Genomic DNA, 27439 nt, shown 5'->3' with positions numbered 1-27439 from the left:
TTAACCAAAAAAAAATGAGGATTCTGTTTCAAATCTGAAATTCACTGATTATGGAGTCATTGGTACATTTGGCCATTCACGAGACACTCAGCATTTGCCTCCAGCACAACTTTATGCAAAGGCAATCATGTGTAGTAACAAGATTTTTTGTTTCTTCTGGAAATTTAAAAAACGGTTCATTTGCGGAACCGCACTTACACCGATTAAAATGGAGTGGTATATTGACAATGCATTTTCATAAGAATATTTTATATTATTGTTTTCATAAATAACCACAATGAACGATTGAGGAAAATAATTGTTAATATGAATGATTATGGTTGTGTTACCATTTTGATGGCGTGGTTGTAGAGGATCTTATCAGCGGTTGCGGGGCACGCCTTCTTCAGTCCGAGGCCGTTTAACCTTTTCGATTCGGCGAGGGTCGATCTGTATTTTGTATTCATCACGGACAATACTGAAAACAATACAGATATTGAGAGAATTTCCTTAAAATGCAAAAATTCATTTCAAGAATTAAATTTTCAATTCGTTAATTGACAAGTCAAGATAAAACCTGTCTAGTTTATAAAATAATAATTATTGTTGAAATACGATTGTGAATAATGTGATAAATAAAATACAACTAAATATATTGAAGCGTTTGTTATTTCTAATACAATGATTTTTAATTGAAAACAATAAACGTAAGGATAGAAATAGTTATTGTTATTACAAAGAGATGGCTCACCACTCTTAACGGTAGAGGAGGGATGCAGTGTACGTAACTTCAGATGTCTATTTGCTAAGGCCAGACCAGCGCCGAGTAAGTGAAGAGCTCGCACTAAAAGAACCAGTCTCTCTCCACCGCCCTCTGAACCGAGTCCACCCAACTCCGACTCAACACCTGGAACAATAACATAACATTAATATAGGTCAGTGATGGTGAACCTATGGCACGCGAATGTTTTATTTTGAAGAGAGAAAAAATTACCTATGATTAAAAAAAAATATTTTTGTACAAAAAGTTTTACAAATAAATATTTAAGTATATTATAATAATAAAAATAATAACAATATGGCCATGCGTATTTTCTTCGGTTTTTAATATTATGTTTACCAATAATATTTACCGATTGATGTGTAAACGGAAATGACGAAATTCATGCATAAATTTAATGATAGACCGCATTGTATAAAAAATTGGAGGCAAATAGTTCGGACAATTAAAATGTAAAAATATTCAATCAACTAACCTAATGAAATTAAAATTTATAGGCAGTTATTCAAATATAACAGCTACTTGTTATTTTGCCTCAATCATAATTGCTAAAAATGGAAAACCGTTCAGTGATGGGGGAATATATAAAAAAAACATGGTTAAAAAGTTGCTAAATTACGTAAATAAATCGAGGGAAAATAGTCCTACAATCTCTGAAGATTTTGAAAACAGGGAAAAATTTGTCCAATTAATACTAGAAACACTGAAAGATAGAATCTCAAGAACTCATTTGTAGAATTCTAAAAAACTATTTTTTCCCCATGAAAAACTGGCCAGCACATTAAACAGTCAGAAAATAATATTTGGGAATTTTTGGCACGGGTACGTAAAAAGGTTCGCCAATCCTGATATAGGTAGAGTTAAGATTGATAAAGGGAAAGTTTTTGCAAACTCGTAGTAAAATAATACTAACTGCGGCAGCATTGATATTGAATGCATTGTCTTCGCCAATTATTTTTTTCTTCCATCCCTTTCTCGTTCCCCCAGTAGCTTCCTGATTAAAAACGAGAACTACAACGATAAACTTTAACAGGTTTTAAGTGTCCAATGTTGAAACCAAGTGCATGTGTTATCTATCATATATATATAACATCAAACTTGAATATAATATATTAATTATACTATAAAATGTTCTGGCAGAAGACACTAATTCGAAAAAATTACATATTGAGTTAGTTATACCAAAATGTTCCTTATTTCAAACTTTACCGTCTGTAAACCTTCTTAATAAATAAACAGTCTTTATTTTAAAGTCATCCTTTTTACGATTACTTAATAAACTCACATGATAGACCATTTCAAACTTTTTAACAACTTCAAAGTCAAATTACTCAACACTAGTATTCTCCAGTTAGTGTGTTTTGCCAGAACAGAGACGATATATTAGTTGTTACCTAGCTTTGTCTTTCAGAATACTGACCGTATCAAGATAAGCGATTAAATCTCTATCTCACTTTTACCAACCTACCCCTCTAATCACAGTACCCCATCGAAATACAGTCCATTTCCCAAAATTGTAAACAATAACTCACTTTGTGGCGAAGCGCTATCGAGGAGGGCAGCCAATGGGGCCCCTCTGGATGCAGCGAGTTCTAACACGCATTCGCTCAGCGCGAGGACAAAGTTCAGCTTCGCCAGTGTTTCGTTGTGTTCCCGCTGGAATTTCAAAAGATTATTTAAGTATAAGATATACATATAGCGAAGATCGGTCGTAGGCAAACCGACAGAACAGGTGAGTGGCGCTTAGGTGAGTACATGAGACAACGAATAAGTACAGTAATACCCTGGTTACGCAATAGGTGGGTCCGCTTGTTGAATTCGCGTAAGTCAGGGTGCAACTTTGCATATTAATACATATAAATTTTGTTTAATTGGGACCAATGACTAACAAAAACACTAGTTTAGAAGAAAAATATTTAATAAAATTGCAGTTCTTTGTATGGAATATGTACAAAATATTAAAAAAATAAATGAGTTACCTACTTAAAAAGGTTATTTCGATATCGATGGCTTCATAAAATCTTACAAACTCGTCTGATATCACAATGTCTTTTTTCACGCAGAATTTCTTCATAGCAACTAATATTTTTTTTATTCCTAAGGAAAAAATATTATAATTATATTACTATTATGTAATATTAAATGAAACAATCAAGAACCGCGTAACTCCGAGTTCGCGTATGTCGGGGTATTACTGTATAGTAATTCTAAGAGGTTATGCAGTCATTGTTTTGGGTACACTTGAGGTATCCAAGGGACTGGAGAATAAACATACTTACTTTACAAACTCTGAGACGTTTAAGGTATTTCAATAGATTTTATAAAAATGTGTATTTTTATCTTATAATTCTCTTTGTTATTCTTTTACTTATTAATTCTTACGATTATTCTATTCTGGAAATGGTAAAACGTCCCTCAACGTCCGTCCTTCAAAAATGAATAAAATCCCACCTGAACGATTGTCGTTATCTCGTCCGTTTACCTTACTTATCAAACCGCCCTCGTGTGTACATTGAATACTTACATCAAGCAGAGTTTCCTGGGGCAGGTCAGGCGGCACGAAGTTGAGGGGGTGTGGAAAGAGGGCATGGAAGGAGTCTGAGATGTTGGGCAGGGTGCTGGCTCGGTGCGGCTGGTTGTTGTTGTCGGCCGCGCCCCGCAGCGCTGCTAACACTACTGGCGGAGACGTTCCTGAAATAAATATTTAGTGTTAACATGTATAATGAACAATTGAAGAGAGAACTCAGGATAGAGATACCAGATTACGGTTGTGCAGTTAGCCATGGACTTAAGTAAATAAGTTTTTTAAATTATACATTATTACAAATTGTATGATATACTGTATACACATATCGTGGGATTGCTGCCAAAAGTTGGTAAGTTGATAATACAGTATAACCTCGATAATTCGAAATCCAAAGGACCCTGAAAATTTGATTTCGAATTAGCGAAAATCGCTATAAATCGAATTTTCCGAAAAAAAAAAAATTTTCGTTAATTTGTATGGAGACGATGCAGTATTGAAAAATAGTGTTACATGGTATTTACCAGTGAAAAAAGTGATAATGGTGAACTAGTTCGAAATATGTGTTTTTTACACTTTGTAAAAAGCACTAATTACTGAGTAATCAGACATCCAGTTAGATAGGTACCTACCAAGAATACAAATTCTTAAATAAGAATGTTGTTCCTTTCGAAAATCTAATCTAGATTCATACAAATTCACAGTAAAAACGGGTACCTATGTAGGTGTGTATTGTATTTAAAATAAAATTCTTTAATATTCTATAAACAATAATAAAAATGTCAAGTGAATTCATTAAGTCAATTAGTGAACTAGTCCTGTCAAACAAAGGGTCACTGTGTATTCATTATTGCCAGTTTAATCTAAAGATTCAGTTGTTATCAACTTAAATTTTAAAAGATAAGAAACTCATTGTTTATTAAAATACATATTAAATACGTAATTCTGTCAGTTATAAAAAAATGACACAAGTTAGTTACTTAATGATTACGAAATTTCATAAATAAATGTTTTTTTTTACTGAAAACCATTTAGTGGCTATGTGCTAAGATTAAGTTGTAAAACAACATTTTTTTCACATTAATACAATAACGGATTCTGAATTTACATGAATGACAAGTACATGTACCTTGATTGACATCCCCTGCAATAATAATATTGATGCTTGGATAAGTCATTTGTGTCTTAGTACATTAGGAGTTTTTGGGTTTTTCCACAACTTAAACTTTGGGTTTTGCCTCCCATCAGTAAATTTGCAGGTGTTTGCCTACTTAATTGTAGTCATTAAATTTATTACTTTCCAAGAAAATAAGTATTTTACTATTATTTATTTCGATTTATATGGATAAAAATGGCCTTTGGGGCCAAATTCCATTTCGAATTACGAAATAACGAAAATTTCGATTTATAACGAACTTTTTGTATGAAAAATGATTCTTGGGGGTTAAAATTGACAAAAAATTCGAAAAACGGCGAAATTCGAATTATCGTTTTTCGAATTATCGAGGTTCTACTGTATTAGTATTTAGAGATAACAACGGCTATAGACGTATGTATCTATATAGCGTATGCTAGAATTTTTTTTTAAGGTCATCCGATATATAAAACATTCACAAAAAGCAGAAAGAAATTAACATTATGCCTGATTTTAGAGGGGATGTCAAACTTCAAATTGCAATTGCTCAATAATATGATTTTGAGAGTTACTAAATTTTGGCAGTAAAACATCACGATAACACCATGTATATTTTGTTATATCATTAGTTTTTGGAAATAGTAATATTTACCATGTTCATACTTAAGCAGAGCATATTATGTGTCTCTGCACGGGATGAAGGTTATATTACCAAAACTTTCACAGGGAACCAGAAACGAGGAAAAAACGACATTAAAAGAATTGATAATTCTGTATCATTTCGACTTGATAAAGCTTGTAATACCTGATCTACGAAGCGGGCTGGCATTGGTGGGAGAGACTTGCCAAGATGTGGGTGGAGAGCCTCCTGAGGCGCTTCTACGACGTCCCGACGGTGGGGTGCCCATTATAAATTGAACCTGAAATAATACAATCAATTTCCATCATTCTTTCCTATGTACAATTTAACATTCAATATTTACAATTTCGTTACTCTTAGGCAATGTTAATTATTATATTATCGCAGTGTATCTTTAGGGTTTATTGTAAAGTGATAAAGCTATTAAAACTGAAACCGTAACATGTAGATACACCTGTTGACATATTTGTATTCGAAGATGTCTCTGACACGTACACCAGATACGGATTTGAATATACTAAAACACGAAAATAATATTGCCAATCAAACAATAATAATTGAAACATGATAAACTTGCCGGTCGGTGGAATGCTAACTAACCCTGCTCAGTTTTTTTTGTTCACTAAAAATTCCAAAGTCAATCTAGTAACACGTAATTTAATTTCACAAGGGTCATTCAAATGCCAGGATAATATTACATGAAGATGTGTAGTAAAACTTAAACCAAAAATAAATTCAGTTACTCGTGTAGTCGGTTCACTAAGCATGCAGTACCTACAAATTGCGTAACAACGAATGATTGTCTCCAAAATCAACTATCTCTTCAAACACCTCTATTTATATAGTAGAGATTCTACAAATTAAGCTTCCGTCACTATATGCTTATTCATAGAGAAAAATAAATATAGTAAGTACAATCTGGATCACGATTATTTGATCACGATATTATCATAATCGAATTTCTACTGTACTTACAGAAGGTGGTGAAAGCGAGCTGATGTCAGGTTGAGTGGAACGGTGCTGGTCTGACCGTTTCATTGTGATTGGTTGAGATCGAGGGATGGCACTACCGCCCCCAGCGTTTGCATTATTTGGTACCTGCAATTTAATTGATGATTAATTTTTAAGACTAAGAGCCAAATGCAAAGATGTCGACGTTATGTAAAACTAACTAATTATGAACCGTTGCAGAGTTGACAGTTTAATAAAACAATAAATAAACTTATATTTACTTGATTTCTGTTTACAATGTGTATTATTATGACACCTATCACTTGTTAAGTATTGTGCGTCTGAAAATTGGTTACATACCCAATGATTATTTTCATATGTAAACATAGAGCTTTTACGGATCGATCACCAAGACCTTCACTGATAATATACCTAAAGGCTTGATCTCCATTGAAGGTTTTTTTATCATCTTTGTAATACAAACCTTAGTATGTAGCCTCTGTGTTGGAACGGGTAAAGCCTCGGAAATGAGCAGAGTGGAAGGCCTTCCACCGTGCGTGGCTTCCCCGGGAATGTTCATGTTGACCTGCAGGGAAGGAGGCAGGTGTGCGTGTGCAGGCTGTGTGGCGCTGTGCGGTGGGGGTGACGGGGGCAGGATCTCCACTCCCGCCATAAGGTCGCACGGCAGGTTTGCGGGGACCAGTTCAAAGTCATCTTCTGGACTAGACGATGTTCCTTCGGGAGAGTCTGCAGCTGTAAACGAAAGAAAATTGTTTTCTTACAATATGCATTTATTTTTAAGATTATTTACTTAGTATGTTAACTATAAGTGAAATTAAAGGCCTAGCCTGGCTAGCTTTCCTTGCAGTAGATGAGCCAGGTGCTGCATCAGAAAATACCAACATCTTAAAAAGATGCCTATTTTAGGAATGCCGTATCCTTCATATAACTTCATAGCCAGCAACATAAATATACAAAAATAAGTCCAAAAGAATCTCCAAAGTATGCATTTTGAAAGATTTTCAATGTTTCATTTCAAAAGTTACCATTTCGAATAAGATTGTACACAAATTCTAAAATATTAATGATACTTCACGATGTCATAGTCAAATCTGTTCTAACCATAAGATATATTGCGTTTTTACGAGATCTTTACTGAACCTAAATTTTAATTGAAATTCGGTTCATTGTATCTAGAGAATGGATCCTTCATATCCCTGATGTATCTATTTCATAACACGTGTCTCGCTCACATGGTGAGCTTTATAAAGTATGGATACCGAAATTTTCATTCGAGTGCATGTTAAGTTATTATTTTATTATTGCTCTGCATTCTCACTAATTCCCGCCCCCTCTTCTAAATTATAATTTAGGGATTTTACCAAGTATCCCTTTCCTATATTAATTACATGGCTCATTTTCATGTAAGAACATGCTCAAACATGTATATTTTTATTTTTTACACCATGAAAATTATCACTATAATCAATGGATTACTAGCACAAATATTGTATGTCCAATTTTTACTAAATTATTATATACAAAATGCCAATTTGCATCATACCTATATTGTCCGTTCAAATAGGTGTATTTGAGAAGATATTATTGCCACATTCAAATATGTCATCTGTCTATTTCGCCGTGTCTTAGAATCGATTTGTATCTTTCAAAAACAATTTCTCATAAGATACAAAACTGGACATATAACATTTGCGCATTAACTCATCGATGTTATCTATTTCAAATACTGTTCTATAATAAAATAATATGAAGACATATTTACCGATTATACTTAAAAACACAACAAAACCATCAGACAATTCAAAAACGCGATTCATAATCAAACGCACTTCACAAACAATTCACTGAGAAAAAATATCACAAGGCTTACTTTAATAATATCACGTTTTAACTACAGTACATAATTTATTCAGTCTATAGAGGTTAATTAAAATGGAATGACTTAAAAAAAACTGACAATTTTAACCGCGATTTTCTACAGTTAATGTCGAGTAGAAAAGAGTGACGTGGCAAGCTCAAAAGCAAACAACATACAGAGTCCGTGTAGGAGAATGAAATTTTGGCAAGCTATTACAATTTAACTACGGAACATGTTATGCAACAGACTTTTTTTGGATAGGACAGTGTTGTCAAACACATTTACGACAGAAGCATATTATCCCTGTTACCATTACAGGAAGACTTTTCATATAGATACCTAACCAACTAAATTATTAAAGATGCTGCACACAGATGGCACCTTTTGCAAGCCAAACAATCGAAAGTTACACCATCACAAAGAATTTTGACTCTAGATAGAAAGAGTATTATACGCTATCCGTATTAAGAACTTTGATAGCGTGTGCCCCAAAAAATAAAATACCGACTGGCGTTCTGGTTTGAAGCCTGTTGCTTTATTTACATTACCTATGTACACATTTCTCGGTGCTTAAAGTGGTTTTTCATCTTAAAAATAACGTTCAATAAATTTTTTTTAAATATTTATTTATCAATGGGTAAAAATAACGTTCAATAAAAAATTTAAAATATTTATTGATCAATGGGTATAACGTATTAGCAATTAGGTGTTTTCTTTATAAACTAGTCAAAAGACAGTTGAACACCACCCCTTTACGTATTTGAGAAGGTGACATGGAGTGGAGGAGAGAGGAGCGACTGCATGGACGCGCATAATTTTTGCATTATCAAGAAAAATCTAAATTTTAATAAATGTACGAAATAGCGAATTGTGCAAAAGTAGAACACTCAATAGTCAAGGGCCGCCTGTATTGCTTTTGGGTGCCTACATAAAGTCGACGAGAGAGTATCATTCCACAGGGTTTCCACACTTTGATACAGTAATATGAGAGATGCATGAAAATTTGAATTTAATAATACACTATCCAATCATTTATGTACAATTAAATACTTCTGTGAATCTGAATTTATAGAGAAATGCCATAGTACAAGTGTGAAGTTTTCTTCAAATGAAGTTGCAATGCGAAGCCACTTATAACTAACTTAATCAGTAGACCAAAGGTTCTTCGTTTGCATCGATTTAATATATTTAAGCTCCATCTCTATAGAAGAAGATTATTTTGAACTTTTTGCTTTTTTTTTTAATGTATTTATTTTAATTTTAAATACAGTAGACTCCCGATTATCCGGGCTAATGGTGGGGAGAGGCGGCACGGATAAACGAAAAACACGGATAATCCGAACTATGGTTTTTTCTTTTTAAAAACTACATACTATTATACATTTCTAAAGCAGACAAATATTTTAACATGTTTAATACTCATTATTTATTTAGAAAATCTGTGATTTTGGTTTGTTTACAGGAATATTTTAATGATTTTCTAACATAAGTTCGAATTTTCCAAAGAGCTATTCTATCTTTGTATATACCGTATCGTGCATGGATAATTGGGAGTCTACTGTACGTGAAATCGTTACTCAGGTGTGATTTTATTTATTTCATTACTACACAATAATAAATTATTATCTGAAATTCAATGTAAAAATGTGATATAATTTAAATGATAGTGAATTATTATTGCATTGTATTCAATGAATGAGATCATTTCTAGTTGTAGTATTGAGGTGACGAATTTTATTTTTATGATATGTGAGGCATAATTATGACAAGCTGTCATCAATACAAAGTATTAACTTATGTGAGATAATAATCACGATGACAATATCAACATACAAAGAAAGAATTTACGATTTTCTAGAAATGATGATTTATTAAAAGATATAAAAAAAACTTAAAGCGATCCAGGTCACTCACCAAGATCGCAGAATTGCTAATATAATTAGGTTCAGCAGAAGTACATGGCAATGGAAACCGAGGTCCGAGAAGAGTGAACAAACCAGGGAGAACCGTTCAGCTAGCTTCTAGGATCGAGGGTGGCTGAGATTCAAACTAATTAGTTTCACGCCACCGTAAAAAAAATATGGGTTACTGGAATGGGTGAGCCATAGTTTTTAAAATCATGGATTTAGTTTTGGGCAATATTCGGTTTTTATAACAGTTACCGATTGCCAAAATTCCAGCTTCGCAGATGTTAATCATCGCAAATGAAAGTACGATTCACTGGTCGTTACTTTATCACACAGGAAACAGTATTCTTCCTTTCCCCGAAATCCTAAACGCAACCATTTCTATATCGTGAAATAATGTTTAATAACCCATCACCGGAATGAAATCCGACTCTTCCAGTGCCGGCGTTTAGTTGGATACTGAATGAATCTTGAATCCATGTCCATTTAATAAAGATGTCTTAATCTTGTAAGAATCTAAATAGGTGACTTTTTATAAATCTATCATTTTTACTACACATTTCACAAGTAGTCCCAGTAGAAGACTTCAACGTTAGTACTTGTAAATGATATAATGGGTTAATTTCCAGAGATTTACATCGAATAAGTGCCTACAACGACCACTATTTTAGACATTTACGCACTTTGTCCACTCTGGGATTATTAAAACTTTCAAACAATCATGTTTGGATATTGGCAGTGCACAGTTTGAAAACCACTGCAGTACACAATAATATTATTGAATATCATTAGCAAAGGTGTGCAGCGATTGTATACAGAAAACAAAAATAATCATATATCATTTAACAAGGTTGAAGAAAATGCTGGAAGGTAGGCGGAGTACTAAGAAGTGTTCGGTGCCAAACGACGTTGGACTTGGAGTTCAAGGTGAGCTGCCAGCTGGTCTTTGACAGGGTGCCAACTATTCAACAGTCGACCAGATGTCTCTTGCGAATGCCAGATAAACTAATTGACGTAGTGTGGACGATAAGTGTAATATGTAGTGCTATGTGTAACTTATTACAGTTAAAAAATTAAGTGTTTACGTAAGAAAAAATTAATAATATTCTGATTGTAAGGAAATACGGCAAATTATTATGGCAAACTCATTGCAAAGCAGAGTTTAACATGGTATAATTCTAGTTGGCGGATCGGTAATGGGTTTGAAACCTGAATAAGGCACAAAATTACACACAAATATTTCAAATCCCAGTATCGATATTGCGTTTAACGTTTGTATTTACTCAGTATTTACTGTATATCAGTGATATTCAAACTGTACGCTGCAACTCCCTGGCGCACTGCAGTGATGTTTGAAAGGTTTTTTTTATTGATGTATTTGGGATGAAATAACATAGAAAGGAAAAAATGTCCTGGCGTGAATTCTTTTGGATATTGTGCAGTAGGTACATATTATTATTGCATTGGTAAAATTAATGAATTGATTTAAATGCTTCACTACTTTTTCTGGAATATTTTAATACAGAAAATGGTCACGTAGATATTGTATTCTTGCACTGAAACCAGGGTTTCGAACCGGAACTGAACCGAAAACCGGAAAAACTATTGTTTTTGTCGTAACGAAAACAGGAAAAAAATATAACTTTTTTCGGTTCGGTACAAGTTCAAATATATCAGTTATCGCTAAGTTGTAGTAGGCGCAATATGTCTTACGCCTTGGGTCTTGGCCCTTGGACTCTTATGCCGGGTCCACACTGGCAACATGTCGCGCGACAACCTCATTAAATTTTACGATAATTATCATAATTGCTTAAGAAATTTAACGATAATTATCATACTTATCGTTATTTAATACAAATAAAAACATTTCAAAATCAATCACTCGGAGCTGAACAGAAAATCGAAAACCATAAAAACTGTTATTTTTTTCGGAACAAAAACCGAAATGAAAAAAATAACGGTTCGTAGCCCTGATGCTTCATAATTTTATTTGATACAAATATTAACAATTTGTAATGGCGTACCATTGCATTGAGGAATAGCATTGTAATTCTTCATTGTTCAAAACTGATTCGAATTGATTGCTGCCAAATGAATATGAATAATTGTACATTCTGTCCGATACACTGCAATCTTATACGACATCTGGTGTCAATTGAAAACATTAAAAACTCGAACAAAAATAATAACACAATAAACGGAGGAATATAAAAAAAAAAACTGATTTTAAGACGTAAAAACACCAACTAAATTATGGTAAAAACATATTGCATTAAAACACACCAAAAAATGCACTTATCTGTCAGATAAACAAATAATGACTGCATTAAATTCAATTTTTTACAATGAAGCCGTAAACATAATAAGGGGTCAAGAGATTATTTATTAATTGGGTAGTTTTAAACAATTTCTAACTAAACAATGAAAAATTAAGCGCATTAGAGTAATTAAGATTCCACGAGGTGAACGAATTGTTTTCTAAATAATAATTAATAAGAAAATAATGTATTTATGTATGTATTTTACAGTTAGATTAAATTTCTGTTTATACATGAGCAATACATACTGTCACAAAAACAATGGCTTGGTGTCAATAAAAACATCTATTGATATGCGTAGCTGTAAATAGTGTAAATATTCTAGAACAGGATTGGCGAACCTTTTTACGTATGCGTGCTAAAATTTCCCAAATATAATTTTTTGACTGTCTGACGTGCCCGGCAGTTTTTCATGGAGAAAAATATTTTTCTAAGAATTCTATCAGTAAAGTTACATTACAATTGAATTCTTGAGATTCTATCTTTCGCCGTGTTTATAGCCGAATACATATCTTTTATTTTTTAATAATTTTTGTCCATGTTCAAAGAGATCGTGGAAGTATTTTAACCACGCTTCCTTCACATATTCTTCTTTTCTCTTCCATTTTTAGCGATTATGTTTGAGGAAAAATAACAATCAGCTGTTTATATTTGAATGTCTGCCGATAAATTCAATCAGGTTTGTTAGTTGAATATTTTGATTTGCCTGATTGGTCTTAAGCTTTGTAAATCCATTAAAATCAAAGATTCGCGGCGCGGCTGCCTGATGAAGTCAGTGCGGTAATGTTATGTGTGACGCATTAAGCCTACGGACTGACTTATGCAATTGCATATTTACATTAATTTTACAAATGTAATGGTTATTCTTGACGAGTATTTGCCTGCTATTTTTTATACAATGCGATCTGTCATTTATGCATCAATTTCATCGTTTCCGTTTGCGCATCGATCGGTAAAAATAATATTAAAAACCGAAGAAAATACGCATGGCTGTCATCATTATTTTTTAATATTATGTACTCATATATTTTTTTGTAAAAAATATTTTGTATTTTTATTTAATTATTATAAATAGGTAGGTCATTTTTTCTGTCTTCAAAATAAAACATTCGCGTGCCACAGGTTCGCTATCACTGTTCTAGAAAATTTAATAACAATATTCCAGTTTACATTGAAACCCTAAAAACTTTTATAAAATATAGACAAACCAAAGAATTTGGACACTATATACATAGAATACATAGAAGTAGTAGTAGCACAAACAGGGAACTCAGAAATAGTGGGAACAGAAATACATGACGGGTAAGGCGAAGCAGGTAACCGACTCGAGTAAGGAAGAATCCGGGTTAAACTTACACACGTGTTAAGAATACGTTTTACGTAGAATACTAAAAACTGCTCTCGGTTTATGCATTTACGCTCATTTAATGTTGGTGTATTACACACACTATTGCACGTGCATAATGCGTGATTCATTTTCATATGACACTCACACATTCAAAACCCTGCATCAAGATGAGGCGTATTGAATATAGCCTATCGGTATTCTATTTATTATCTGTTCTGTGAGCACAAAGAATCATATATGTAATTAACTAATTGGGTGACTATGAAATTATAGTGGAATGTTTATAGCAGTAGTGTGAAGTTCTCTTCAAATGAACCTGTAAAGCGAAGTCACATGTAGCTAACACAATCATCAACAATTTCATACATTTAGGCTCTACCTCTACAAAAGAAGAACTTTTCCCCCTCCCAAGTAAAGTTATCAGTATTTCAATAATAATTATAACACGATATTATCTAACTTTCAAAAACAACAACTGTTTATTTTTACTTGATTACCACAAAGGTGTGCAGTTGCAAAATCTTGTAGAACCTGATTGAGAATCACTGTAATAAATACACACACCGGAGCAACACATTATTTTGATAAACTCACCACGAGGCGACCGGCTTCCGGCAGGGAATGGTGAAGTCTTGAGGGCTCCGGCAGCAGCCACAGAAATGTCCCGAGGGAGTGAGTGAGGCACCGGTGGACTCAGTTGAGGAAGTTCAACTGCAAACACGATGACATATATAAATATATATTAAAACACTCGCAAAAAGATGATTTTTAAGTAAGATTTCCTGTTTTTATTCAATGTAAATAATAACATAATCATAAAGTAACTCACTATTGACTGGTGGAGATCGGGGTCTTTGTAAAAAAGGATGATTGAAGAAGACGTCGAAGGGCATCCGGTCCCTGGCGTTCCTTCGAAGTAGACCCATCAACAGGTCAGTCAGCTCCGGGCTGGTACCGGCAGGAATTCTGTGCAACAAATAATAAAATTACTAACGATAAGGATAAAAAATTACAGACTATTGTGGATTCGGCGTTTAAAAATTGACAAAGCAAGTGGGATGCCTCCGACAAGGGCAGGCGCACTTGTTTGTTATTTCAAATGACGAATGGAGATAACCAGTCTCTAGGTCACCGTACCAGTCAATTCTTGGCTGGGAATGTTCTGAAATGTGTACCAAAAGGAAAGTGCTACTCAAGTCCGTCCAGCATTCATTCGACACATGCATACAATAGATATCAATCTCGTTTTGATAGTTTATATAACACAATAAGGGATGTTTTAGTGTCATGTTTTTCGTGTTTGTTTAGATAATTGATAGTCAATACGATTTTGCTTTGTCTCTGTCTAAAACAAGTAAAGACATTCATTATTTGAGAGGTTGGTTAAAATTTGCTTTATTATTATTTATCTGAAAATCGGTACATTAGCATAAACCAATTTATATTAATAAGTACTACTATAGGGCCCCAGGAGACATGTAGGGAGCGGACTTCGCAGAGATGTATGGATACTATGCAACTAGCCAAGGGGCATTGAGAAGTGTCAATCCTTACTTTGGTGAGAGGTTAGCGTTCTTCTCGTAGAACATCTTAAGTGCCTGAGGGGTGTGTGCCTGGAAGGGCGCCTTGCTGGTGAGGCACTGGAAGATGATGGTGCCCAGACTCCAGAGGTCTGCCTTCGCGTCGTACTGGATGGACATTATCACCTCGGGTGCCTGTAATAGTAGTCAAACACGAAATAGATAAATAAATATATTTGATAATAATTAAAACATGTTATGATATAAATTAAAATTCCATCAAGTAAGTTCAAGTTCTGTTAAAGGACAGTACCTACCTATTAATTATATTGAAATTCTATAAGAAACTAAAATGTCAGCCAAATCAATACTATTTCACCTATTCTGCTAATCTGATACATTATAGGAAATGGCAAAGCCCCGTTTACATGATTCACTTTTGTTTTTTTTCATGATCATTGCGGAGGAATCAACCCCAGTGACCCGTGTAAACGCACATTCATCAGTGAATCACCGTAAGTGATTATTCAGAATCAAAAGTGAATGAAGTTCAACTGGTTTTACTTTTTGATCACTATGAATGACTCCAAAAATACTGTGCATGCGCACACACGCCGCTGCCCAGGTCACGCATGCACACTGCGCCCCTGAGTACTGTCATCATATTCCCCATGATATTATGTCGCATTACCTATGGTTTTATCCAGTAACGTCTCTTTTTCCTATTCCTCTTTCTCTCGATGAAATTTCTACATTCATTCAAACAATCACGGATTGTTTGAATTCCAACCTACATTACAGTTTCACTTGACGCCATTTTGGAATGAATTCACTGCGGATGATCATCCGCAGTGACTTGTCTAAATGAGCTTTAATGAGCTGGACATGTCGCTTGGTAATTGGACAAATGCGGTGGTACCCAAGGGGCACTAAGCAACCACAGGGATGCCCTAAAACTAGCTGGATCAATATGCTTATAAATTTCAGTCAATGTGCGTGGCAGCAAAAAACTATGGACCGAGAAGAGTGAAGAGAGCTAGGCCGATGATGATGATTGTTCTATCCGTTAATCATGAGGCTTTTTCGTCACACATCAGCGAGATTCACTCTACCGGCAATTGAAATGTAGGTAGACTTATGCTGGCTGTTTATCAAAGTTTTCTTACCATATACATTGGGGATCCGCAGAGGGTAGCTGCCATTACGCCGTCTTGAAGGAACCTCGCAAACCCGAAGTCGGCTGAAATATAAAATAATGATATACGTATTGACTAATAAAATAATAGCTGCAAAACTTGGCCAGATATTCCGGATGGAGTAAAAGACAAACCAAATCAAGAGTACCATGTGTTTCCCACTAACACAGGACCTGTGTGAAAGTGATTATGACGAGCCGATCCCCATACTTTCTCGGGTACATTTCCCATGCCCAGACACTTCACAGTTTGATTCTAACAATTAAAATACTCACTGGTGGGATGCACACATACGAGTTGCTACGACATATGTATGTGGTATTATCATGTCATCTGCGCCGCGCTATCCTGTCTTTTAGCCGGCTCTCACATCTAAACTCGCCTCGTCTGGCGCACAGCCATAAATCAAACCTTCCAATAACGTTGATCCGGTATTGCATATAAAGACCGCACACATCTACCTAGCGACAGTCGCACGTAACCTTCGAAACGTATATATATTTGGATGCAGCGATCGGCGAGCCGGTATAGGAATGACAAATTTGTAAGTGTTCGTATGCGTCCTGGCGTCTTCGACTCGCAGCCCGAGCAGCATGCAACTTGTCGATTGCAACAGTAGATGTTTTTTTTCAAACTAAAAAGTCGCGTTCGACCAATCTGCGGAGCTCCATTTGACAACGTGTGTTTTGTGAATAACGATGACTTCACATCGACGTATTCGGTGCATTAGTCGGTATTATCGATGCAGGCGAGACGAGTTCTGATGTGAGAGCCGGCTTAAACATGTTTTTAATCTCATCTCAGTAAGTAATTTTCGATTCATCTAAAAAAAATTTTTTTTTCATGCCTGGGTGGGCTCCAATGGGTCCATGTTGGGAAGTTCTGGTCAATAGTTAAATTTTCAATTCACTACTAAAAAATGTTCTAGAATCACTACCACTCCCTATTTATTAGACCAAAATCTATATTGCAGGTAAGCGAAATTACATAATTGAATTATTTGCAAGCACTCACCGATCTTGAGGCGGATCTCGCTGGGCTGGGGGTGGTGCCTGGCGGTCGCCGCGTGTGCCAGCAGGATGTTCTGCGGCTTGAGGTCCCGGTGCACCACGCCTTTGGCGTGAAGTGCGCGCATCGCTCCGGCCAGCTGCCGCACGAACAGCCGGATCGTGTCCTCGCTCAGCGTGCCCATAGCGCTCAGGTAATCGGCCAAGTCTCCGCCATTGCAATACTGAGGGACAAAAATAGGAGAGTTTCAATACAATTTGTCGGAAAATCATAATCATTTAGAAATGATAAGATACGTAATTAAACTATTTTTTTTTATTCAACGAATGATTCATAAAATTTAAGAATGTAACATTCTTCATTACACATATCATTATTTATATTTCGGAAACACCTAATAAGTATAGGTAAGGAAGAAAAATCCGCCCGACGTGCTTTACCAATTAAGCCACCTGCACCCTACCTAATTACAGGACTAAGTGAAGGGGTTTACCGGGGCAACCTTCACTCCGCTCTGAGAGAAGCAATTTGAAATTATTATGAAACTCATTAACTGTTATGAATTTTGCTTGTATAAAAAATATAGTTTAAGTTTGTTATATAAATTTTATTACGACTTATCAATGCATATATGACTTAATTTCTTTATTGTTACCCTAATTACGTACAAAGATAAGAACACACGTTTACAACCAAGTCAATAACACTATAGAAATCTAAGACCCGTTTCACACTTAATTCTCTTGTCCTTAACCATCGTGTAAATTGTAAATGAATGTAAACGCTGACTATGAAACCCGTTTCACACTGGACACCGGTGTGGCGAGATTCCCGCATATTTACATATTAGAGGGCTCGCACATCAGAACTCGCCGCATGCGTCTTACGACGAATTCGTCGATGTGACGTCATCGTAAACCAAGAAACAAACGTTATCAAATGGACCTTCGCAGATTGGCCGATGCAACTGCAACTCTGCGACCCAGCGACATTCGTCTAGTTGCATTGGCCAAAGCGTGCATGTCGATCTCGGGAATGTCGCCTCCGCGCAAGCGCACAGCCTGCGGCCATCGGCCATTTCTGTTTCTGTCTACACTGTCATTGCTCGCTCATCGCGGTGAGCGTTTGACGTTTGTTCATACAATCAACACAATAAAAATGGCAGACGAGAGACTTCTCCTTTTTCACGTTTGACGTTTGCCGCTAGGCAGATGTGCGAGGCTGTAGCATACAACATTCGCCGGCAGTCTCAGAAGTCTTTGATTTATGGCCGTCAGGCACACAAGGCGAGTTGCGATGCGCGAGCCGGCTTATAAATGAACGCGACACTCGTGTGTTCCAGTCTGAACGTGCCCATTCAGTTATGTGTAAATGCGGAATCTCGCCACGCCGGTGGCGCCACACCGGTGTCCAGTGTGAAACGGGTCTCATAGTCAGCGTTTACATTCATTTACAATTTACACGATGGTTAAGGACAAGAGAATTAAGCGCAGAAGGGCGACATACTTCAGGCATATTTTCCACAATAGGTACCTATAATTTACTCCAGCTCATAATATTCAAGGAAATGTAGACAGCATCAGTGACGTAGGGAGGAGACTCTACTGGCTACGCAACCTCCGTACGTTGCTCAATGTCCAATGTGTTGGTTATCCGACACGCCCGGCCCAGAATATAATATGATGGATGCACAGCAATCGGTTGCCAACTTTCGATAGAATAAGACGGTACTTGCAGGGCTATTTTAACATTAACTCAAAAATCAATTTAAAAAAGTGATAAATGTGCTACGCCGTATTCCGAGAATTAACCCGGGATATTAACTGTCAGGCCATTTTAAGTCCCGCATACTATCTCGCCGAACTAAAAGCACTCTTTACAAGACACTTGTAAAGCCAGTGCTCACCTACGCATCGGAAACCTGGACATTAACTCTGCGAAATGAACGAGCCCTGAACATCGTTGAAAGCAAAATTCTCCGCCGTATATATGGACCGATCAGGGATGGCACCAATTGGAGGAGAAGATAATATAATGCTGAGCTCTACGGGCTGAACGAAGATTGCAGCGCAGTTCAATCAATTAAGATTGGGAGACTGCGATGGCAAGTCATGATAATATAATGCTGAGCTCTACGGGCTGTACGAAGATTGCAGCGCAGTTCAATCAATTAAGATTGGGAGACTGCGATGGCAAGTCATGTGCACCGTATGAATGACAATGAACCGGCAAAGAGAGTGATGTCCAGCAATCCATTAGGACGTAGAAGAAGAGGGAGGCCAAAGATTCGCTGGTTGGATGGAGCTGCCAGTGACTGCCGTATTCTGGGGGTACCAAATTGGAAAGCGGCCACACTGGATAGGGACAGGTGGAGGAGGCCAGGACCCACACCGGGTTGTCGCGCCCCTGATGATGATAATTAACTGTCAGGCGTAACGTTTTTTGGTCAATGTAGTATGATATTATTATAAACGCCATATATAATACAACAATAAAACTAACCGAGATATGGCGCATACGTAATTCTAGTTCTTTTTTAGGTTAAACAAACGTTAAAAAAAATGTCATTGGCATGGCGCATGTGCGACTGTGAAGTGTTAACTTGGAATATACGTGTTACGGAAACGCGTTCAATTTCAATTTCAATTTATTTATTTATTTTACATATTGTGGACATTAGAAATTATAAGTTTAAGACGTTCACAACATGACATTTAGAAACAAAGAAATATTATTAAAACAGTTTTATGTACAGTATAAATATGTAAATACAAAAAATATTAAGTATATGGGTACAAGGAAGTACACCGGATGAGTTAAGCAGACCCTATTTTAAGAATTTAAAAAACAACGTCCACCTAAATTCACCTTCACGTAAGTGGAATATATCAATATCCGAAGCGATTTCATTAAACATGGTTATTGCCCTCCCAATTGGCATTACTAATGGCAGGTTAGTTCTGCACCGTGGGAGAACAAACAACGGATGCCCTCGAATCCTAAGGTAATTATCAGAGACACACAAGCCAACACCACCAAGAATGGCAGAGTTCACATTTACGCCGCGTATAAGTCTGAAAAAATATGTAGCTAAATAAACATCCCTTCTAAATTTTAAGCTACCGTATGTAAGCATCCCTAAGAGAAAATCAGTCGGATAGAGCCACGGATAATATCCATACAGCCGAAAGTAAAGGAGTCTTAAAAATTTCTTTTGGACTCTCTCCACCATAAGGCCGTACTTCAACTGATGCGGGGCCCAAACGACAGACCCACTCTCAAGTCTGCTTCTAACTAAGGAGTTATAGAGAATTTTTAGTACCGTAACATCCGAAAAGACCCGGGAAGTACGCAAGACAAAGCCCAACATCTTTAGCGCTTATTGTGTTCCCTGTTGTAGTAGATATGTGTATCATTAATTCGTTTATTGTATCTGCGATTTACTTAGCCTCGGCTAAGCTATAAAGTATAAGCCTTCGAACTTGACCTGGCGTAACAATCATCGACGATAGCTTCCTTCCTTCCGGTATAATTTTCCGCACTATTGGATTTCGTTATGTATGAATCCGAATCGTCTGATTTGCATACAAAGGTTGTATCTGTTTTTAATGCTATCATTTTATTTTATTTCGTAATACGTTCGATTGGATGCACTTGAACTAGTGTGGCTTGGATTTATGTAAAATCTATGACCGTGAAAATCGAGGGAAATAATATTATTTTTCCGCAATAATTAATCACTGAGTTTGGTCCCGAATCGCCATATAGTAAGGATACACCAAAGCCGATCTGTCCATATAAATGCGAAATGTGCATTGCATGAGGGCGACTATAAATATTTTTAGCTATGCAGGTATTCATTTTATGTCAAGTACATATTAAAATGTTCACATGCTCACACATTCATACAGATATCCTCCCAGTTAACCAAAAATTACCATAAAACTGTTATATAAAGAAATACACTAAATGTAAAGCATACACCCGATTAGCAGTAATAAAAAGTTCTGATCACGTCACGAGAATTCGAATAACGAAACGATTTTTTTTCACTCCAAAAACACTTAAAATGCGTTTTTCTCAAAATTCAATTTATGCACAAGTGCCCTTTTGCTCTTGGGGCGACGATTATTTTTTAGTATATTAATAAGAGTAATAAAAATGTATATTTAGTTAAAAATATAAGTTTACACAATGATTTTTTTTTTATTTGTTTGCCTTATGTTTTTTAAAAACAGAAAATATTTACAAAAGAAATACAAAAGCGGCCGCCAAATATTTTTGATTTTAAAATTGTCCTTTTGACGAAAAACTTTGTGATTCTAAGCGATGATGCCCACAGACGCGTCGGGCGCGCGAAGTCGGCGAATGCAGTGTTTATTCATAACCATAATCACACGTCTCTTCCCGCGCATTACCCTTCACCTATGTTATAAGCGGCCCAAGCGGCACAAAATAAATATTATTACAGCGCCTCTCATAACAAAGCAATAAAAATATTATATTATTTAATTAAAAATTACGACGACATTCTTCAACCAGCGATAAACTGAACACGCAATAAAATAAAACAATGACTTCTCTGTAATTAAATAATTGCTTTCCGCCCGTCGATCGACAATGCCTCGCGCAGCGTGTTTATGCTCGCTGTGGTCAATGAATGGACTCATTGTATTTTCTTTCATTCGTATCGCCGAGAAGCGGTGATTCGCGAAAAAACGATGATTCATGCGGCGCGCGCGTATAATGCGTCGCCATATCCAGTGGGCGCTGGCGTATTTGATTACGTTGTATTTTCAATGATTTATGCGCCACTTGTAGAAATTTTGCGCGAGTGCGGCGCCTGACGCGTTCTGTGGGCACCATCGCTAAGTCTAATGCTTCCCAAACTTTTTCATAACACGGCCCCCACAATCTAAAAAAATAATCATTATGTGATCAGACAATAATATTATATAGGTAGCAAGTAAATACAATCAGTAACTTGTTACTTGTTCAAACAGCCAATGGTTTGCGGTAACATTTCACGTACGAAAATACGAGAGAAGACAGTTTGGTGTAGCGACCAAGTTGAACAAAAGACAATGCTTGTCACGAACCGATCATAACATGCGTTAAAACGATCTAATTGCTGTATGATCGCCTCATCAGAAAGCAGTGGCGAAGGATGACTTTTGGAAAGAGGGAGGCTGTGGAGAACTGAGAAAAAGAGCACGCTTCTCAGGTATACTTACGGGAAATGAGAATATAACATGATATTACTACTATTGAATAAGTAGGTACATACTAATGACAAAATAAAATTTCAATAGTTCAGTGACGACATAAAATTGAGCGATGAGTTTAAATCACGTATTTTTCTAAACTGTTATACAAATCCAATATCATTAGATAAAATGTATTTTAATTTTTAAAAACAATTTTATTTATTTACCTTGACGAAAAAGTTTGTGAACCCCTGCATAAGGCATACTTTTTTTTTATAAAAATACGTAAAGCTGTTAAACTCTTACAGCCAAGTAGCCGGCTGCGATACTATGTAAGCCGGCCGTGTCTTGTGTACTCAACTGTAAAGATATTATCTTATCTATAGCGGACGCTCTCTTAAATACAAATATTGCATATTTTTGAGTCTATAAATATATATATTATAATATCCATGGGGCGTTCATTAATGTCTAGCTCGGTATGAAAATATGTAATGCGAGTATTGAACCGACATTACTGGACCAAAAGCGACCCTCAACAGTGACACTCAAATCGAGCGGGTCTATCTTGGACAACAAAATTTGTTTTAATGTCAATTGGCTGTGGCTCGCGGAACCAAACTAGCATGTAGTGCATTTGGACGCCTGTATAGTATCTTTTTCAAAAGTGACCTACCATTGTATCTTAACCCTTGGCATAAAGCCCACCAAGAAAGCGCTCGGTGCGCTCACTACTGAGTAGGCCCCCTCCCACCCGCGCATTACCCGTCACCAATGTAATAAGGGGCTCAAGCAGCACAAAATAATTATTATTATCAGCGTCTCTCATAACAAAGCAATAAAAATATTATTAAATTTCTCGGGGCTTGTAATTAAAATCGGACACGCAATAACTAAACAAAGAGTTCGCTGTTCTTAAATAATGGCTTCTCGCCCGTCGCATCGACGACGCTTCGAGGAGCGTGATTTTGCTCGCCGTTTTCAATGAATGGACTACGTTGTATTTTCGTTAATTCGTATCGCCGAGAAGCAAAAAAACGATGACTCATGGGGCAGGCGGGCATAATGCGTCGTCAAATCCAGTGTGCGCTGGTGTATTTGATTACGTTGTATTTTCGTTGATTTACGCGCCACTTGTGAAATTTTGGGCGAGAGCCCCACTTGCTGCGTTAAGTGGGTTTTACGCCAATGCATGATTTTTCAGATTTATATCCCGTTTACACGTGCATGGATTTACTGTTGACAGTAAGTATCGCGGCCATGAATGGGTAAACATGTACCTATTATCCTGCAGTTGCAAGCTTGCTTGCATGCATGAATCAAAAAAGTTTGGAAGCTTCTGAATTTTCATGCGACAGTAGGAATTTTTCGATCAGCGCCAGTGGCGTGACCAGCAGTGGCGAACCTGTCGGAAAAAAACGAACTACGAACGAATTTTCTAAAGGAGCTTACTGGGGGTAGTCTTCACTCGGTATTAAGAGAAGCAGAGGACGGTGAGGGGCGGAGGGTGTTGAGGGTTGCGCAGAAGATGACTGCATTTTAGGGTGATCACGATCCTCAACCACGAGGGAACTCTCACCGAAGAGAGACTGTATAACTTAGCTTCATAGATAAATGAGCATCCGTAGATACTTACTATCAATATATAAGATACGAGGGTGGGTCAATAAGTCCTTAGAAAAACCGACAGGTGGCGCGACTAGTACTGTACGCGGTTTGTTTTCATGCAGCGGCACTACCGATTCAGTATGCTGCGAAGTTTCAATCAGATTGGTCGGGTTGTTGTGTGTTTCTCGTACATTTAAAAAAAAATTTGCTTCTTTACAAAAAATGGAGAAAATTGAGTTTAGAGCTGTTATTAAACATTTTAATATAAAAGGGTTAACAGCAAAGGAAATAAAAAATGAGTTGGATTTAGTTCACGGCATATCTGCTCCTTCACTTGCAACTATTTATAACTGGTTAAATGAATTTAAACGTGGTCGTACATCAACAAAGGATGAACCACGCTCAGGACGTCCTGTAGAGGTGACTACACCAGAAATGATCAATAAAATCCACGATATGGTGTTAAGTGACCGAAGATTAAAGTTGAGTGAGATAATTGAGGTTACAGGGATCTCAAAAGGTAGCGTCATTTCTATTTTACATGACAAATTGGGCATGAAAAAAATTTCTGCAAGATGGGTGCCGCGTTTGCTCACAGTCGACAATAAACGCAATAGGGTGGTGGCCTCTAAAGCCCTGTTGTCGCTCATGCAACGCAATCGGGATGAATTTTTTCGTCGCTTTGTGACTGTAGATGAAACATGGATACACCACTATACTCCCGAGACGAAAGAACAGTCAAAGCAGTGGATTGCGAAAGGCGAACCATGTCCAAAGAAGGCGAAAACCGTAAAATCAGCTGGTAAGGTTATGGCTACTGTATTTTGGGATGCACGTGGAATTATTTTCGTTGACTATTTGGAAAAAGGAAAAACAATAACAGGGGATTATTATGCATTTTTATTGGACCAGCTAAAAAACGAAATTGAAGAAAAACGGCCTCATTTAAACAGGAAAAAAATCCTCTTTCATCAGGACAATGCCCGTGTTCACACATGTTTACGATCAATGGCTAAAATTGAAGAATTGAAGTTCGAATTGGTCGACCACCCACCGTATTCGCCAGATTTAGCCCCCAGTGACTTTTTCCTTTTCCCAAACTTAAAAAAATGGCTAAGTGGACAACGTTTTTTTTTCAAATGAAGAAGTCATCGATCGGACAAATGCTTATTTTGAGGACCTTCGGAAAACTTATTTTTCTGACGGTTTAAAAAAAATTGAGAAACGTCTAACCAAGTGTATTGAGCTCCAAGGAGATTATGTTGAGAAATAAAAAAAAAAATACAAAAATAAAAACTGTTTTAATGCTTTTTTCTAAGGAATTATTGACCCACCCTCGTACTATCAATATCAAGACCTACTATAAATAGGTTGTAGGTAATATGTTAAATTGTCTATGTTAACCACGGAGGATTAAGGGATTTTCTATCGCGTTAGTGATTACTTACTGCTAAAAGGGATCATTCGGGAGATTCGCAGCGTCGTATGGGGAGCGGAATAGTCCCGACTCCTCTGTAGACTCATCCATTTCAACTCGTGACACTCGGTATGCGGATACATAGGGCGCTTAACGTTAGCGGACAGCAGAGCCAGTCTATTTTTTTCCATTCTTAACTTCCTAAGCACTACGGTGCATGGTTGCAGCATCAGTCCCGTGCGGCTCCGTCTCGGGACGGAATGGGCACTTAAAATCACTTCTTTCAGACACGTTTAAAGCGTCATGGAAGGCGCTAGTGCATATCCACGGCTGTACATATATGACGGGTGGTGGTGGGAACTTTAGTACCCAACATAGATATGATACCACATTTGGACATTGTAGTAAAACATATCACCATCGATGTCTCATGTTTAGGTATATTTTGCGATTTACCGCTAGCCCTGCGGAACAATATTACAATGTTTAAAACCACGAACAGGTTAATAAGATATAAATACAAAGCCAGTCTCCATAGACAAGATTTTGAAACCAATTTTCGTTGATATCCTAATGATGGTCAGGTCATAAAATACTTGAAATACATAGCCTCCGGAATATCCCAACACAGTACCAATATTGAATGCGAAAACATAACTTATTGAAAATAGGATATCATCCTTTATGAATATTTCGGAAATTATTCATATTGCTAAAAATATCTTAAGCATATTTTTTTGTAAGTTGCGTGTTATAGTTTTAATTGTTTCCCATACGTAATTGCTTGATAAAAAAAGATAATTTAACAATCATGATTGTACAATCGGGCAGTGGTTTTGAAAATGTCCATTTGAAAATTGCCTCGGAAATATCGATATACCCAAGTACCATTCGATACAATTTTGTGTGTTACCTATATAATATTTTTTTAAATTATGAAATCTTTACTGTTAGAAACAACCAAATAATCTAACTTATATGTGATGGCTTTGTTGTACAGGTAGGCCCATGAGTCGCTTAACAATTAATTGATTAATATTAATAAAGCTACTAAGTAATTAAAAACTTTTTGCAATAATTATTGTATTTCTTCAGAATTTACTGTGGAAAAATTCATGGCAAAACATTGAATTTCTACACGTGAATTTAACTAATTCCGTTTCAAATCAAACTCGAAAGTTTTTAACTGTTTTTACAACGACAAAAATCCGTTTTGTATACTTATTTTAAAGCTAAATTTTTGGCCGCGAAATTATTTGACATATTCCTCGTAACATTTTCTCTGATTGTCGAGATTCTCATTGCTGATTTATCAAGAAATGACGATCTAGAAAATTCTGAAAAATAATTTCTCGTGTACCTAACCTAACGAGAATCATCTTTTCTTTCTAGATCTCTAGAGACATCAAGTCGTCTGCTAATGGTCTGGCCGCCGGATAAGGGGGAGAGCTGGTAAAATGTCGGGACAGATTTTTTTTACCCAGTTATTTCTTCCGCTGATAACGAATTTTCCCGATGCAATTTTGTCACAATTGTGAAATTGTCGCCATCTTGAAAAAATGGCTGCTAAAAACGGTCTTTGGGTGATATTTAGTAAACCGATAACCATACAAAAATTTATATTCTTGGTTGAAATAAACATCGTAAAAATATACACAAAAAGGGTATCTTGGATATTTTTGATACTAACGGTTTTATCACAAAAGCCTAGGGGCCCAGGCTCAGAGGGGCCCCGCGTGGCGGATCAACCAGATAAATGAAATAAATACACATCACAAATTTGTTCTAATTATAAAAAAGTCTTTTCAAGGTTGTTATTGTTTTAAAATATGCAGTTGTGCGATGCAATTTTTGATTATTGTTTGTCGATATACTGAATACCCTTAGTTTTACCTCGAACACCATTTGGAAAACGTTACTATACAGCAGTGGCGAAGGGTGGAGGTAGGCTGTTAATATTCGCTATAAATAGTTCACACTAAACTTTTTTAGTCATATGTATTTGTTTTTATTGAACTAAG

At 36.3% G+C, this 27439-nt stretch overlaps 1 protein-coding gene across 1 annotated transcript in view; it reads right to left on the bottom strand.

The window, feature by feature from the left end:
• Window positions 1-27439, bottom strand: part of Atg1 (serine/threonine-protein kinase unc-51-like protein Atg1) — a 202772-nt gene that overhangs the window by 2038 nt on the left and 173295 nt on the right. Inside the window, exons 3-14 of the mRNA XM_085944828.1 lie at window positions 17193-17409; window positions 16149-16222; window positions 15017-15177; window positions 14292-14428; window positions 14057-14173; window positions 6495-6763; window positions 6035-6157; window positions 5225-5339; window positions 3285-3451; window positions 2293-2416; window positions 731-886; window positions 330-457 (exon numbers count right to left, since the gene is read on the bottom strand). Coding sequence (XP_085800954.1) covers window positions 330-457; window positions 731-886; window positions 2293-2416; window positions 3285-3451; window positions 5225-5339; window positions 6035-6157; window positions 6495-6763; window positions 14057-14173; window positions 14292-14428; window positions 15017-15177; window positions 16149-16222; window positions 17193-17409 — 1788 coding nt within the window. The remainder of the gene's footprint in view (window positions 1-329; window positions 458-730; window positions 887-2292; window positions 2417-3284; window positions 3452-5224; window positions 5340-6034; window positions 6158-6494; window positions 6764-14056; window positions 14174-14291; window positions 14429-15016; window positions 15178-16148; window positions 16223-17192; window positions 17410-27439) is intronic.

This window comes from Rhyacophila brunnea, unplaced genomic scaffold, assembly GCF_057557595.1.
Source record: "Rhyacophila brunnea isolate RB1 unplaced genomic scaffold, BYU_Rbru_1.0 scaffold_17, whole genome shotgun sequence".
Classification (NCBI taxonomy): Eukaryota; Metazoa; Arthropoda; class Insecta; order Trichoptera; family Rhyacophilidae; genus Rhyacophila; species Rhyacophila brunnea.
The sequence above is the reverse complement of the archived record's forward strand: the minus strand, read 5'-3'. Positions and strand labels throughout refer to the sequence as shown.